We start from the raw sequence: 16,975 nt of genomic DNA on the forward strand, positions 1-16,975 counted from the left end.
AATAATACGGACTGAACCGATTATGGTGTACAATTCTGCACGGATTTATACAGGTCGTCCTCAACTTACGATCACAAACGAACCCAACATTTAGGTTGCTAAGTGAGACATTTGCTAAGTGCCCCATTTTTCCACCTTTCTCACCGCCGATGTTAAGTGAGTCCTTGTTAAGCGAGTCCTTAAAAGTTGAGGAGGCTGGGACAGCCCACTCCTCTGACTTGCTATAGGATTCCCCGCTTTTGACAGAGGGTTGGACTAAATGACCTCCAAGGTCCCTTCCCACTCTGTTCTTCTGCTCTCGGTTCTTTTCTTCCGTTCTGGGGTGTGCTGACACCTGAGAGTTCGGGTTTTGCATTCTAATTGCCTTCCAGGTTAACTTATTCAATGCTGGGGAAAGCGGAAAGCAGCACCTCTGAGCATGTGCAGAGACCCCCCCTGGGCTGGGCAAGCACCCCGCACCCCTCACGCGCTTCCCTCAGAGGAGGCTTACTGGCTCCCAGCGCCCAGCGTCCGCCGCCGCCTCGGAAGCGAGAACGCCGAGCTCCTTCAGCGACCGCCCCTCACACCGACCCGCCGCGCCGCTCCCGCCATCGGCGTTTGAACGGAGCCAGCCGGGAAGCCCCGCCCCAATCTCCGCCCCTCCCTCCCGCCCTCTTTCACGTCATCCACGCTCTCCGCCAATCCCCGCCGGGGATGACGTCACCAAGGGAGGGAGAGGGGAAGAGGGCTGGTGCGTGGCTCGCGTGCTGCTGACGCGTCCCGTGGGCGTGGCCGAGAGAGCCCAACGGTCGTAACACTCCTCGGAGGGGGGGGGAGGGAGGAGGAGGTCACGTGTCCCGTGGGAAGTTCCGCTTTGCGGGCCTGCGTTCTCACGAGGCGTGTTGCGTGTTTGCCTGCTTTTTTGTTGTTGTTGTTGTTTGTTTCTATTCTTTTCCCCCCTCAGGCTCGTGGTTGACCCGTGAGCTCACCAAACCATAGGGAGCCGTGAGGATGGTTTGCCAGCAGGGAGGCCAGGACAGGAGAGGACCTCGAAGGTCATCTAGTCCAACCCCCGGCTCAAGCAGGAGTGAAGGCATCCATCCACACGTTAAGGCAAACCCAAGCCAGGCGGTGCAGAGCTGGGCTCCTGCGAAAATGGATCTGGACTTTTTTATCATTATTAGTTGGAACTAATAAATGAATAATATAAACAAAGAAAATTATTATTGTTGTTATTATTTATTGTTATCTGTGACTCAACGCAATGCAAATCAACGCATTAATATATTTTGATTCATGCCATTTATTTATATTAACACTTAAAACAGTTTGCTTAGTGACTGAAGTTACAACGGCATTGAAAAAAGTGACTTAATGACCGTTCCTGTTTATGATCAGCTGTCTGCCAAGAATATAAATCCTTCCATTCCCCTCCATCCAGTCAGAGTTGAAGAAACTTCTTGGATGAGAAGCGAAATGTCTTCGGAGAATAAAAACAACAACAAAAAGCACCTTCAGGACTCCAAGCTAGTAGCGCATTTAACGCCTCCTCCACTCTCATCATCTCTGCCTGCTCTTCTCCCACAGCTGGGCTGCCACCTCTGTGCCTCACCTGCTTTATGATGTCACAACAGCTGGACCCCTCCCTGCCCTGTCCCAGTGTCCTCGCCCAGCAGAAGAGCATGGGAAGATAAAGAGACTGACGCACCTGTCTTTCAGTCTCGCAGAATCATGGCCAACCTTCCACACAAGGAGTGCCCCAACGCCGAATATATGGTGCCGGTCACCATGATGTCGCCGGACATCGACTGGATGCATTGCCCTGCCGGGCTCTGCAAAGTCAGCCTGTTCGACGACAAAGTCCCAACCGACAAGCAACGGAAGCTGGTTTGTTTTGTCGACGTCTCCAGCCTCAGTGCCAAGAATGAAGAGCTCGATGCTTCTGGGCAGCTCGGTGCCATCGAGGCCCCGGATCCTGGCATCGATCTGGGGGAGAGGGAGATCGTGGTCATCCGAGATGAGAAGAAGAGTCTGTCCAACACGGAAGGCGCCGTGTGTTTCTTCAAGCAGAGCCCCTGTGAGAAAGGGGATGTCACCAGTTGGCTCAACAGGGACCTTCAGAAATACGCCGTTGGGTTCCAGCATGCTCTCAACCCGACGAAAGCGCCCGGGAAAAGCTCGCTTTGCGAGGCGGAACAGAGGTCGGTTCAGAGTGGACCAGCTCCTTTCAGCTGTTCCGGCGCCTAAAAACGAAGACGCAGGACTGGGTGCCGTCCATGAGGAGTTGAATCTTTGGACCTTCGGAAGACATGCAAAGAGATCAAAGAAGAACGTCAATAAATTTTTTTTGTAAATGAAGGCTGTCGTCAGGGCTGTCATTACTGTCGGTGTTAGAAGAGCTGTAGGTGGCACAGTGGTCAGAATGCGGTACTGCAGGCTAAGTCTGCCGACTGCCGGCAGTTCGATCCTGACTGGCTCACAGATGACTCCACCTTCCTTCCTTCCTTCCTTCCTTCCTTCCTTCCTTCCTTCCTTCCTTCCGGTTAGAATACAAATACTGCAGGCTAATTCTGCCGACTGCCAGCAGTTCAATGCTGATCGGCTCAAGGTTGACTGAGTTTTCCATCCTTCCAAGGTCAGTAAAATGAGGACCTATAATCGTGAGATATGGCCGTTTTTCACACAACCATTACAACATCCCCATGGTCACGGGATTAAAATTCAGACATTTGGCAATTTACTCATAGTTATGACTAGAGAGATGGGAAGGTCTGGGGGGAAAAAACTGGGAAAATTGGGGGTGGGGGCGGGAAAACCGTTTTTTTTTTCCAGTTTTTTTTTTTCAAACAGCTTTGGAAAAAAACCAGAAAAAAAATCCTGTGGCAAGAGCAGTTGTACAATGGAGCAAAATTCATTTGACTGTCTCACTTAGCAGTAGTAATTTTGGGCTCAATTATGACTGTAAGCCAAGAACTAACTGCCTGTATCTCCTTTTTGGCTTTTATACTCCATTGCTAAAAACTCGAGCAAAACCAAAGACCCAAATTTCTGGCGTTTTATTCTGAATTCAAGTTGAATTCAAGCTTTTTGCTCTCTCTCTCTCTGTATGTGGTCTTGGCTTCTCTCCTCCCCATCAAGTCACTGCCCTTATTTCTATCTTTGGAAAGACTTGGCAATGGGCCTCCTACGCTTTATTTTATTTTCCTTTCCCAAATTAGTAATTATGCGCTATTGGCTTTGTCAGACTTGGCCCCGAAATCTTTTTTTCCTTCTTCTTTTTTTCTTTGTGCAAAAATAAATCCTTGGTCCGTATGTCTTGTTTCATCCATTGTTTGTCTGCTGACTGTCTTTGCAAGGATGTGTGTTTGGAGGACTTTTTGGAAAATAATTAAACCCTGGCAGCGGATCGAAGCATCGAGAGAAACATGTAATAACAAAAATGGTTTTATTATTTGGTCAATGGTTGCGTACTTGGCATGGAAGGAAGCACGGAGCACCATCGAGTGACTAATTTGGTTTTTGGCTTCGTTTATGGTGTTGTTTACCAAACCACAATTGCTTGGCACCAGAGATTGTGGCGAACCAGAAACTCTGATTTACAAGCCAGAATGCTGTCTGGGGGGTGCTTTCCCCAGCTCCATTGAACTTCAACTCCCAGAATTCTCAGTGATCAAACTGGAAGCATCACATGACACCTTCGGAGATTATCAGTGGCTCCTTCTACAGGTTTTGCGACGTCCTTTGTAGACTAGTTCAGAATTTCTGTGTCGCTAAGCGAATCACACCCAATTTCATGACCCTTTTTGCCATGGCAGGATGTGGATTACTGCTCGTTGCTAAGCAAATCGCATAGTCTTTAAGCAAGTCTGGCTCCCTCCCCTCCCCCAGTGGGATTGTGCAATGTTCATAACTGTGAGGATCAGTCATAAGTCACAATTTTCAGTGCTGTTTTTTTAACAATCTTCAAACACCGCTCTCGTGTCTTCCCCTAGGTTTTAAAGAAGTTATTGGACAGCTATTTCTTTGGAATGGCCTAGGGGGTCTCCTGCTTGAGCAGGGGGTTGGACTAGATGGCCACTAAGGTCCCTTCCCAGCCCTAGGATTTTCTATATAGGACTATCAATAGAGTTAACAAGAGTTAAATGTGCTATCCAGCACAACACTGCCCTCTGCTGGTCATCCCTGTTGAAGGAAAAGCATTGGGAATCGAACCTCCCATCGTCCTGAAATCCAAAATCAGAACATACCTGCCTTCTCTGAAGCACTCCGTGAAACGGAGCAGGATTTACCCAACTCCATAATGCATTGAACCCCACATGATCATCATTTGTGTCCTTCCCAGCCAACCTCGGGGAAGCCAAATTCGCTTAATGACTGGACGATTCACTTAATGACTGAAGCAATTCACTTAACCGTGGCCCAAAAGGCCACAAAACTTTGTGCAAAACTCAACTGCCTTGCTTATCAACGGAAATTTTGAATTCAACTGTGGCCGTAAGTCAAGGACTACCTGTATACTGTGACTAAGGGTTAGATGAGTATTAAATCCACAGAGGCTGGCAAATCGAATTATGCGCCTTTTAGCTTTGGGAACCAGTTGCGGAAACCGGTTGGTGTCACCAGTTTATGCTTCATTGTGCCACACAAACCCAAGAAAATTGGATTAATCGAGCAAGCCCTGGTTCTGTTAATCATGCATAAATATTTACAGCAAATGCAGCCAGGGAATAATTACATGAACTGTATTTAATTAGTCACATTCGTTCATGTAATGTTCATTATGCTTAATATTAAATTGAATCACACTTGGAATTTCCTCTCCTTGACCCGCCTTCTGGAGAAAATCCTAAAGAATTTTCCAAACAATCTGCATCCTTTTTTTTTTTTTTATAATGACCACTCCTACAAAGGAAATATGTAGCATTTTTTTCCCTTTTCCCAAGAATTTTACGATTCCCCAAACTCCATAACCCTGTGTTTTTCCCTCCACCAAACTTCTTATTCTAGCAACAACTTTGCCCAGATAAGTTAGGCTTAAAGTAGACAGAGGAAAAGAGAAGTGCTAAGTGGTATGGTGATTTCGTTACTGAATTTACTTACTGCAATTATTTTGTTGTTTGCCTAACCTGCCCCAAATTCTGAAGAATTTGCGGGCAGGTTAAGCAAAATTTCAAATAATGTTGGGTGTCAGGCCACAATGGTGAAAGAATAGTCCAGTCACAAGCAAATCAGAACAATGTCAACACTAAAAGCTAATCATAAAACATCCTGCATGAAGTAGGTTGAAGTCAAAGTTTTATTTTAAAAATTTAAAAATCCTAATGGCCTGTCCCAAATTTTGAACACATTCTATAAATCATCCCATTAAATTGCTACCATAGGAGGGCCAGCTTTTCCCAAACAAAAAATGACAGGAATCAAGAATTTTAGTTGCACATCTGTAAAATTACGTAAATAAAAGAAACAATACACTAAATTTTTCAACCTTGGCGTCTTTAAGATGCATGGACTTAGAATTCCCACGACTCTCCTTTTTTCCTTCTTTTTTTCGCTGAAAGTCGTGGTTCAAACCTGAGTCGCTATAGCAACTTGACAATGAGATGAGACACATTCAGTGACGCTTCCCATATCCTGAAAAATAAAACAATACCCAGTGACTAAGAGCCGAGCTAAAATGAAACGTGATCAAATGTTGCTACCTGCCAATTAAGAAGGCATTCAAGAAGAATAAATCGCTGGCAGGCCTGGTTCGATTGGCTCCTTATGTGACAACCACGACGTTGTTTGAAAGGGAGGGATGTGAGCAATAAAATATGCCATGTGGGAAGTATTAGTAAGTCTGGAACAAAACTTTCCCAAGCATAAATAGAATGGAATAGAATTCTTTATTGGCCAATTGTGATTGGACACACAAGGAATTTGTCTTTGGTGCAAATGCTCTCAGTGTACATAAAAGAAAAGATACATTCGTCAAGAGTCAAGAATCATCAGGTACAACACTTAATGATACTCATAGGGTACAATAATCAATCAAATCATACTAGGAAACACAATTTTTGGCACAGGAGCCCCATAGGGTTAGCCACCACTGACCTAGGCCATCCCAGACCAACGATTGTCCAATCTCTTCTCGAAAACATCCAGGAATGGAGCCCCCACGATTTCCAGTGGCAATGCTGTTCTAGCCATCCAAGATGGCCTAGAATCACAGAATTGGTGGCTCAGTGGACTGTTTACCCCAAATTTATTCCCCACGCATCCCCGCTTAAAAAGCATTCAAGTATGGATTTGGACCCGAGCGATCTTTGGCTCCACATCTTCCAAGCAGAGTGAAGCCAAAGGGGCCGATAACGCACGAAGGGCTTTGACGCAACCCACCCACCCCCTCATTTTTCTCTGCCCATGGCAATCGGATAATTACATTCGGAGGACAATGACAGATTGTTCGGGACTGCAGATTAATGGGAGAGGTTTGTGCAGTAAACAAAACATTGGCGTCCCCAGAGCGAGCGGTGTGAAGGGAGCCGCCGGGAGGCTGATGGCGCTGATGTGACCCAGCTCGGGGGCCATTGAGAACTGGCACAGGGATGGAGTCGCACAATTTCCAGCCGCCGTTGCATGAATTGTGCACTCACCCCTTCTCCTGCAGCTCAGGCTGAAGAATCTAGGGCAAAGCTTTGTCCGGGGTGGATTAAAGCTCTCGATCCGTAATACCTTTGTGTGCTAGACTCCGGAAAGAGATTTGGAGATAGATCTACTCTCTGGATCTGGGTAATCAGGCCAGAAGGATTACAGTGAACTCTTCCAGAACGGGACCCTCTCTATTGGGGTTATTTTCTCTCTCTTCTGGAACAGAATCACTAAAGCGACTGGACAACGGTCTGGTTCCCAAATTGGTAAGAGGGTCAGGGGTGGGTTTTTGGGGGGGTGGGGGAGGAGAGAGGGCATCACACCTTCCTTTCTGTACTTCCATCACAACATCACACACTTTGGATCCTGGTGGGCAGGCCTGCAAAATGTGTCCAACTTCGGTTTGCTCAGCTGTAGTTCATTGAATAATTCATGATAGTTATTATGCTTGGATTACATTTCCCGCCTCCTCCCACCCCTCCCAAAAAAGGCATATCGTAAATTGGTCTCAGCTTAATGCACCACAAGTATTCCATCAAGCATGCTTATAAAACCTAGTTTATGGCTTGGAACGTTGTGGAACCTAGCCAATTGTAGCTTATTTCATTTCTGGTGATATTTACAAAAGCTTGGCTTCCTTGCAGCAGATGAAACCAAGTTCTTAAAGCACGTTGGCTAGGGAATTCTGGGAGTTGAAATACATATCTTAAAGCTTGCAGACTGAAGAATTCTGGGAGAGGAAGTCTACATATCTTAAAGCATGCTGGCTGAGGAATTCTGGGAGTTGAAATCTGGACATCTTAAAGCATGCTGGCTGAAGAATTCTGGGAGTTGAAGTCTACATATCTTAAAGCATGCTGGCTGAGGAATTCTGGGAGTTGAAATCTACATATCTTAAAGCATGCGGACTGAAGAATTCTGGGAGTTGAAGTCTACATATCTTAAAGCATGCTGGCTGAGGAATTCTGGGAGTTGAAATCTACATATCTTAAAGCATGCGGACTGAAGAATTCTGGGAGTTGAAGTCTACATATCTTAAAGCATGCTGGCTGAGGAATTCTGGGAGTTGAAATCTACATATCTTAACGCATGTGGACTGAAGAATTCTGGGAGTTGAAGTCTACATATCTTAAAGCATGCTGGCTGTGGAATTCTGGGAGTTGAAATCTACATATCTTAACGCATGCGGACTGAAGAATTCTGGGAGTTGAAGTCTACATATCTTAAAGCATGCTGGCTGTGGAATTCTGGGAGTTGAAATCTACATATCTTAACGCATGCGGACTGAAGAATTCTGGGAGTTGAAGTCTACATATCTTAAAGCATGCTGGCTGAGGAATTCTGGGAGTTGAAATCTACATATCTTAACGCATGCGGACTGAAGAATTCTGGGAGTTGAAGTCTACATATCTTAAAGCATGCTGGCTGAGGAATTCTGGGAGTTGAAATCTACATATCTTAAAGCATGCGGACTGAAGAATTCTGGGAGTTGAAGTCTACATATCTTAAAGCATGCTGGCTGAGGAATTCTGGGAGTTGAAATCTACATATCTTAACGCATGCGGACTGAAGAATTCTGGGAGTTGAAGTCTACATATCTTAAAGCATGTTGACTGAGGAAATCTGGGAGTCGAAGCCCACCCCTCTTAAAGTTGTCAACCTTGAGAAATGCTAGTCTTTCTTGTCCTTTCATGACCCCGTTTTTCTCTCGCCCCAAAGAACAGCCGGGACCGGCCAAAGCCCTCCGCACCCAACAGGCGAGGCGAACATTCTGGTGCCAACCAGGAACGGGCGGGGTAGGTGAAGCCCGGTTGGGCTGAGTCGCAACACCTGTGGGCGGGGCCGTGGAGACACCCGCCTCGACCAATCCGAGCCCTCGCCCGAACAGGTGTTTGCTGGCGTCACGGGCTGGAGGGGAGGGGGGAGGCGAGGGAAGCCGGCCTCCCCTCCGCCGCCACCGCCGCCGCCGCCGCCACCGGTGGCTTCGCGAGCTTCCCGCGGCCGCGCGATGTTTGGCCGGCGCCGGGGCGGCGATGGGGTTCGGCGCGCGGGGCTGCCAAGCGGGGCCGCCGGCAGGAGCAGGACCACCAGCGGCGCCATCCTCTCCTCTCCTGGCCGCAGCAACGCCCCACACGACGGCTCCAACGCCGGCCGGGCGCCCGGCTCGCCTTGAGAGCGCCGGGTTGCGGAGGCGGCTCCCCCAGCGGGCGGAGTAAGCGGGAGCGGGTGGGGGGGGGCGTTGTGCGGGGAAGCCCCCCCGCTTTGCCCCTTTTGCGCGCTTCCCGCTCGCCACCCGCGTCTCCCGGGCGGACGAGGAGAGCGGTCCCCCGAGGGCGTCCCGTTGCGGGCTCCGGGCTCCCTCCTCGGCCGCCGCTGAGCCTGGAGTGGCCCGGGGCCCGGCCATGGCCGCCTCCGCCCTTTCAGCACCTCCCGAGCTGGACAGCGCCTGCCGCATGGAGTCCGGCCCGGCGGGAAAGGCCGGCGCAGCCCCGCCGCCTCCAACGGCGGGGAAAGAAACGGCGTCGGCTTCTTCTTCCTCTCCGAGCCCCGCCGGCTTCGCGGCTGCGGCTCCTTCTCCTGCTGCGTCTTCTTCTGCTTCGGCCGTGGGCGGCGAGCTGGATCTGGCCCTGGAGGAGGAGCTGGCCATGCTGGCTTCGGCCGGGGAAGGGCCCGGCGAGAGCGAGCCGCCGGGAGGCCCCGCGGCCTCCCTCTCCTCCCCGGCCGAGCCGGAGCTGCTGCTGTCGCAGATGAGGCAGAAGGAGAAGGACTTGGTGTTGGCCGCCCGGTTGGGCAAAGCCTTGCTGGAGCGCAACCAGGACATGAGCCGCCAGTACGAGCGGATGTACAAGGAGTTGACCGACAAGCTGGAGGTGAGAGAGAGAGAGAGAGAGAGAGAGGGAGGGAGGGAGAGACAGAGAGAGAGAGAGAGATTGGGAGAGGGGGCCGTTTTGGTAGCAGCAGGGCGAGGCTGGAAGGCCCCGGGCGGTGACTCAGGATTCGGCTGGTTTTGGTAGAATCAGGCCCCCCGCTGGAGATGCCCGAGGGGCAATCTCGCCCTCTGACCATGTGCAGAGAGCATCTCTCCAGAGGTTGAGTGGCGCCCCTTGCCCTGCCTCTCTACCTGGGTCAGATTCCATCACACGCACCGTTTTTTTTTTTCTTATCGGCTTTAGAGCAACCCTGCCTGCTTGGGGAGGGGAGGGGGGAATTGGGACTACAGCTCCCAGAATTCGTAGCCATGTTTCACAGCTGAGGAAGGAGGGGGTGTCAGACTGTCTGGAGCATCGTGGCTGAGAAAAGCTGGGTCGGCACCTTGGAAACCTTGATTTTGGGAGGGGCGGGGGAGGGGGGGAGAGTGTGGGATGCCCTGGTCTAAGCAGAGCTTTAGAAACAAGGTTTGGAGGCCGGCAAACCAGGATTGGTTGAATGTGACGTGCAGGGAAGAAGAGGAAGAAGGAAATAACACTTGGGAGTAGTCATAGGCCCGTAGGGTCTTTGCTCCAGGTATTCTCAGGTGTGTCGAGGTCCGAGCTGGTTGAGAATTATGGGAGATGTAATCATTTCATGCGGGGGAAGAATGGGACACCAGACTATTTAAGGTGACGGTAGTTACATAAATAGGCCCAAATGTCCCCTTATATACCTGTATTTACCCAACCGTTACTCAGGGCTCAACCAAATGCACATACCCGGATTTGTACAGGAATACTGTGAATGAGGCTAAAATGAGATTGGGTGATTTCTGGTTGAACTCCAGGCCTTTCTGTTCAACCACAAAATATTGGTTGAGGGGTTGCTTCTCCCCGATTAAATGAACCGAACAACCCTAGTATGTGATTAACCTGGGTTCTCAGAGGAGGGCATTGTGTACACGTCCTTGACACCCAGCCACAAACACACACAAACCACATTTCAGCCTTAGGTAAGCCTGACCGTGGAATTGTTGAGCTTGCCATGACCTGTTGGATTGTGTAAAGTTAGAAATAGGACTTTCCCCCTTCGATGGTGGGTCAATCACTGCTAATACCACTCTATAAAGCCTTAGTAAGACCACACCTAGAGTACTGCATCCAGTTTTGGTCACCACATTATAAAAAAAGATGTTGAGACTCTAGAAGAAGTACAGAGAAGAGCAACCAGGATGATTAGGGGGCTGGAGGCTGAAACATACAATGAACGATTGCAGGAACTGGGCTTGGCTAGTCTAGTAAAGAGAAGGACCAGGGGAGACAGGATAGCGGTCTTCCAATATTTGAGGGGCTGCCGCAGAGAGGAGGAAGGGGTCAAGCTATTTTCCAAAGCCCCTGAAGGCCAGACAAGGAATAATGGATGGAAACTGATCAAGGAGAGATTCAGCCTGGAAATAAGGAGAAACTAAGGCAAGTTGGTAACAAACATATCATGGTTTTATGGGCTAACCAAACTAAACAGCGACTGAACTGCAAACTACCCATGAGTTTTGTTGTGTGAATCCATGGGTTCAAGTGACATCCTTCCTCATGCTTAACTTAGAATCCTAGGGCTGGAAGGGACCTTGGAGGTCTTCTAGTCCAACCCCCCTGCCCAAGGCAGGAGATCTTACTGCATCCCAGACAAATGACTGCCCAATCTTTTCTTGAAGACCTCCATCAGTGAAGCATCTTAACCTGTTTAACATGTTAATCTTAACATGTCCATATCCGTATACTGGATTTGCACGGGACATACAGTAAACTGATCCCAAGGGCTGGTCTCATAAACAGGCTGGAATTAACCATGGTTTGTTAGAGATTGAGGAAACGGTAGAAAGGCAGTGTTTGGGACAAACATAACCATCTTTTATGAAATCTGTGTTTTTTCTTTCTTTCTTTCTTTCTTTCTTTCTTTCTTTCTTTCTTTCTTTCTTTCTTTCTCTCTCTCTCTCTCTCTCTCTCTCTCTCTCTCTCTCTCTCTCTCTCTTTCTTTTTCTTTCTTTCAACAGTGCTAGAGGAAAATGGAAGGAGCTCCACCCCACTTGTTGAGTTTCCATCTTTCACTAGAATAGGGTTGAGCCAAGGACCACTTGTAGTAGACATTTGTTGAATAAAGACTGATTTAGCGTTGCCTGCAACCTCCCGTAGGGTACCTACACCGTGAAGGGGTGGATGGGTAAGCGAAGGTTGGCAGGAGGCCGCAGACGAGCCAACCCAAATACCTTTCAAATGCAAACTGCGCGTTGTGCAGAATTAGGCACCCTGTGTGCCGATTGATCGATCCAACTTCCTGTTCCGGGTTTTGTTCTTGGAAAGGCCCTCAAGCCAGAAGGTTATATTTTGCAGATGCATGAAGAGCTATGCATCCATCCGTAAATGGCAAGATACCGACATTCTCTCAAGTGTAGTGCCTGAGTAGTCTTTATTTGATCCTTAAGGCATAACTGACTGGGTTTTGCACACTGTAACAGAATAACGGGAAGGGATTTTGGAGGTCTTCTAGTCCAACCCCCCCCCCTGCTCAAAGCAGAAGATTTATACTGTAGGAAGCTAGCACCCACCCGTCTCCTAGAAAATTGAAATATCCTAGGGAATATTAAAAAGGAAGAATATTTCCCCTAAAAAGAGTAGAAATTCAGAAGCAGAAACTCACCTCCACCTTTGTTAATGGGTGGGCCATTAAGGCCTGGGCCAGAATACTTTACATAACAAAGATCTCCAGGTAAAGGTATAGCAATTGCCCAAGAGCCCTTTCAGCGCATCATTCTCCAGCAAGGCTCAACCAAGCCTGGAATTCAGGAAAACCTACGAAGTTAGCTAAGACCCTCCCGCCCCTGGGAGTCTGACAGCCAATGGGATACATTCCTTGCACAGGAGCAGGAAACACTAAGGCGGGGCCCAACACAGGGTATATAAGGGTCTCTCCGCATCTTGGCAGGCCCTTCTTTCTCTTTCCCTTCACCTTGGAACATGTGATCATCCTTCTTTGGAGCTCCAAGCTGTGTGGTCCTGCTGCCCACCATTAAACCATCTTTCCAAATAGCCTCCATGTTTCCAGGGTCTTCCTTCCCCACTTGGAACTGAACCCAGAAGGATATTTCTACCAACAATACTATTCTGTCCATTCTTGAAAGCCTCCACTGATGGTGCACCCACAACTTCTGGTGGCAAGCCGTTCCCCTGGTTAATTGTACTCAGGGTCAGGATATTCCTTAGTTTTAGCTTGGGTTGTCTCTTTGATTAGTTCCCGTCCATGCACCTTGCAACAATTGTGTTCAGGCATCCTATTACCTCCCGAAAGACGACACCTTATGTTTTGTGCAACGTTTAATCCAAGCCAGAGAATTTCAGGGGTCCTTGGAGGCTATTCTAGCCCAACTCTCTCTTAGCCTAGAGATGTCTAACTGAGCAGGTGTGGGATTCTACCTGGTCGGACCAGTTCTATAGAACCGGTCGGTTACGATTCTGTGCAGTTCGGAGAACCGGCAAATCGAGGCACTGGCTGGCCCCTCTCCTCCCCGCCCACCCACTCCTTACCTGGCATGCGAGCCATCCAACTTGCCTGCTAACTTGCTATTTCCCCCCCGCCCCCGCTCCAAAACCATCAGCTGTTCTGATGTGCCAGGAGATTTAGATTAGCTAGAAAGTAGGAAATTGTTGGATTTCTTGCTTTCTAGCTAATCTAAAAGCAGAGCCGAACCTTCCTTAGGACCGAAGCTTCTATTTTTCAACGCAGACTCAGGTAGCAGATGGCAGAAGGGTAGATCTCTGAGTGAACCCGTGATTCTGTGAGCAACTCAATCTGCCTGCCTGCTTTGCCTGATTTTGGGCAAAAGTTGCTCTTTTTTTTTTTGCAAATAAAAAATTCAATATTTACATAAATATTTATAATATTTACATACAAGCCATGCCCAGCCAGTCGCATGACCACCAAGCCACACCCACAGAAATTTGAATCCCAGCCCTGCAACTGAGGGTCCCCCCAAAGAGGTCTTCCTTCCAGCTTTGATATCCCTGAATACCTACTGAGCTACTTTCTGTAACCAACGGGGAGCTGCTCTTCAAATTCAGGCGTTGCCTCCAATTTTCTGTTTTCTGTCAGCCCGAGCCTGTTCGTTCTGTTGCAAGAGCTCACAGTGTCCTTTATTCCCAAGGCTCCATCTGTCCATGTGAAGCTGGGTGTCTTCTGCTTTCCCCCACCCCCCCACCCCCCCACCCCAATTCGATCCGATTTATATAAAGAGGCCTTCATTCTTTTTTCTCTCCCTGGAACCGGTTTGGCGGCACCGAAGGCTCCGGTCCAACTCCTCTTGACCTCCGGCTGGAAGGCTTTTAGGAAAACAGGAAGCCGTTGAGAAAAATAACAGTTCGGCATTCAAAAGCAACCAAGCGTTCCGTAAAACAGCTCTTGATCTTCTCTGAAAAAGCAGCCGACCCGGGGGTTGTGGGGAAGCGGGGGCTGGGGGCGTCTCTCCACTTTTTCAGCCCTGGAACAAGGCTCCCAAACAGATTTGCAGTTCAGAATCAGGCAGCGACACAGCAACAGGCTGCAGTGAAAATTCTCTGTCCTTAAAAATAAGGATCATCGTAACTTTTTAAAAGGGCAGTTTTAAAAACAGGGGTTTCCAGTTCATTTGCCCTTGAGGTTGACTGCTCCGTTCTGTTCTATCTTCTATTTTATTCTATTCTATTCTATATTCTATATTTTCTATTCTATGCTATTCTATCTATTCTATTTTCACTATTCTATATCCTATATTCTATACTATTCTATTCTGTATTCTGTTCTATTTTCATTCTATTTTATATTCTATTCTACATTTTCTATTCTATTGTATCTATTGTATTTTCTATTCTATTCCATATTCTATTCCTAATTCATAATCTATTCTATTCCTAATCCATATTCTATTCTATATTCTATTCTATTCTATATTCTATTCTATTCTGTTTTCATTCTATTCTATTCTATATTCCATTCTATTCCATTCAATTCTATCCCAATCCCAACACAACTCAACCCAACCTTCGCATCACATCGCATCGCATCCCATATATTCTATTCTGTTCTATTCTATTCTATTCTATTCTATTCTATTCTATTCTATTCTATTCTATTCTATTCTATTCTATTCTATTCTATTCTATTCCATTCCATTCCATTCCATTCCATTTCCTATCCTATTCTATTCTATTCTTCATTCCATTATTCTATTCTATTCTCCTTCCTTCTCCCCTTCTCTATTCTATTCTATTCTATTCTATTCTATTCTATTCTATTCTATTCAGATCAAAGTACTAAAAGTACTAATATGGCTTCCAAAGCTGACATCAATCACCTATCTATTCTATTCTATCCTGCTCTATCCTGTTCTACGTTCTCTTCTCTTCTCTTCCTTTCTATTCATTATTCTATTCTTTCCCGATGCAGCACCTGGAACAAGAGAAGCACGAGCTCAGGAGACGCTTCGAGAACAAGGAAGGGGAGTGGGAAGGTCGAGTCTCGGAGCTGGAGAGCGACGTCAAGCAACTGCAGGATGAGCTGGAGAAACAGCAGGTTCACCTGCGGGAAGCTGACCGGGAGAAGACGCGGGCGGTCCAGGAACTATCTGAACAGAACCAAAGACTCTTGGACCAGCTCAGCAAGGTGAGGGGGGGCACCTTGGCCATGGGGGGAGGGGAAGGGCGGTTGCTGTTGACCTTGGCCATGGGGGGAAGGGAAGGACGGTTGCTGTTGACATGGCAAGACTCCGTCGCAGTTGTTGGGGTCTCCGTTGTCCCTTGAACATCATGGCACAGTGGTGAGAGTGCAGTACTGCAGGCTACTTCTGCTGACTGCCGGCTGCCAGCAGTTTGGCAGTTCGATCCCGACCAGCTCAAGGTTGACTCAGCTTTCCACCCTTCCGAGGTCGGTAAAATGAGGAGACCCATATTGTTGGGGGAAAGAGGCCGACTCATAGAGAGGGTTGTAAAACTTCTGTGAAGTGGTATATAAGTCTAAGCGCTATTGCTATTGCTTTGCTTTTCCTTTTCCTTTTCTCCTTCCTTCCTTCCTTCCTTCCTTCCTTCCTTCCTTCCTTCCTTCCTTCCTTCCTTCCTTCCTTCCTTCCTTCCTTCTCTAACCCCTGGGAAGCACTATAATGGTCATAAATACGAGTCACTTGCCAAGCCTTTGACTTTTGATCTTGTCATTATGGGGATGCTGCATTGGTCACAAGTGTGATAAAAATGGTCAGAACTCACTTTTTTCAGTGCCGAAAACTTCAAACGGTCATTAAACGAACTGTGGTAAGAGGCGGACTACCTGCACTGCAGTCCCTTGGCACCCTTTCTTGATGGTTGCTTACCTGTCCTACGGTTTAAAAATATCTCCTTATCAGAAGTTGCTGGATTTTGTTGTGCTGGTTTAATTGCTTCCAGAGCTTCCAACCTGGGAGAAGCTGAGCTGAGTTGAGCCTTGGATCTCGAAATATTTTTTCACAACATTTGCTTATGACTTTTACGCTCCTGTAGCTTTTCCTAATCTCGAAAAAACAGCCGCTGCCAGTTTTAACCAGGCAAATGCGCTCCAATGGCCCCACAGGTCCAAAACTTACTTGGGAGTGTGTAAATTTGCACAAAAGCCAGCTGTGAAAGCTGATTTTTTCCTCCCTGAGTTCTAAACAGGAAGTTCTTGACTTACAGCCACAATTCAGCTGAATGTTTATGTCGCTAAGCAAGGCAGTTGTTAATAGAGATTATTAACGTTAGCGTGAATTGGATCAATATGAATGATACCTAGTCAGATTTGTTCATATATAATAGAGAAATGTTTAGATTGAACAAGAAAGATATAGATAGAGACAAAGATGAGGAATTAGACATTTTTTGTTTATGTATGTTTGAACAATATAATGAGGATTACTTAAATTTGATAAATGTAATAGAAATTACTAATATTTTTATTGTGAATTGGATTAATATGAAAAAAATGGATCAGAATTGAAGCATTAAAGAGAAGAGATGATGGATAGAAAGAATTGCCCTTTAAATATTAAAGTAGCCTGATTATAAACTGAAAGAGGCAGAAATAAAATTAGATAGGGGAAACATTAGAGCATAAATTTTTATAGAATGAATAAAAATAATAGAAAGATTAGAAGTTTGCAGATGTCAAGCCTTTTTATTTAATGTATGTTTAAATAATATAAGGAGGATTACATAAATTTGATCAACGTTACAGAGATTATTAACAATGTTAGCATGAATTGGATCAATATGAATGATACTTAGTCAAATTTGTTCATATATAAGAGAAATGAGGAGTTAGGCATTTTCTGTTAAGTGAATCGCACCGCATTTCATGAACATTATTGTCACAGCGGTTAAGAATCTATCAATCATCCCAGTCATGGTTGTCCCAAAGGTGCTTTTCC

The 16,975-nt window shown here is 47.0% G+C and overlaps 3 protein-coding genes across 13 annotated transcripts in view; 2 read left to right on the forward strand and 1 right to left on the reverse strand.

Annotated features, from left to right (window-relative positions):
• CIT (citron rho-interacting serine/threonine kinase) overlaps positions 1-622 on the reverse strand; it is a 93,279-nt gene extending 92,657 nt beyond the window's left edge. For 9 of the 10 annotated variants that reach the window (XM_087913189.1, XM_087913186.1, XM_087913188.1 and 6 more), the window contains exon 1: positions 491-622. The gene's annotated coding sequence lies outside the window, so the exon portion shown is untranslated. The remainder of the gene's footprint in view (positions 1-490) is intronic. The other variant, XM_087913190.1, reaches the window with a different exon arrangement.
• Positions 623-827: 205 nt separating this feature from the next.
• On the forward strand, positions 828-2,337 carry LOC148124632 (A-kinase anchor protein 4-like). The gene is made up of 2 exons (XM_087913206.1): positions 828-1,086; positions 1,567-2,337. Exon 2 carries the CDS (start codon positions 1,711-1,713, stop codon positions 2,224-2,226), a length of 516 nt encoding a protein of 171 aa, XP_087769332.1. The 5' UTR covers positions 828-1,086; positions 1,567-1,710; the 3' UTR covers positions 2,227-2,337.
• Positions 2,338-8,525: 6,188 nt separating this feature from the next.
• BICDL1 (BICD family like cargo adaptor 1) overlaps positions 8,526-16,975 on the forward strand; it is a 28,362-nt gene continuing 19,912 nt past the window's right edge. The window contains exons 1-2 of one of the 2 annotated variants that reach the window (XM_087913207.1): positions 8,526-9,479; positions 14,992-15,207. In XM_087913207.1, coding sequence (XP_087769333.1) covers positions 9,012-9,479; positions 14,992-15,207 — 684 coding nt within the window. In that variant the 5' untranslated portion in view covers positions 8,526-9,011. The remainder of the gene's footprint in view (positions 9,480-14,991; positions 15,208-16,975) is intronic. The other variant, XR_015739610.1, reaches the window with a different exon arrangement.

The sequence above is a fragment of the Pseudonaja textilis genome, chromosome 15, assembly GCF_049901715.1.
Source record: "Pseudonaja textilis isolate UNSWEBS1 chromosome 15, rPseTex1.2, whole genome shotgun sequence".
NCBI lineage: Eukaryota > Metazoa > Chordata > Lepidosauria > Squamata > Elapidae > Pseudonaja > Pseudonaja textilis.

What these genes read in the sequence shown, in the direction of transcription:
- LOC148124632 (XM_087913206.1), top strand. Translation starts at nt 1,711, where the DNA reads ATGGCCAACCTTCCACACAAGGAGTGCCCCAACGCCGAATATATGGTG.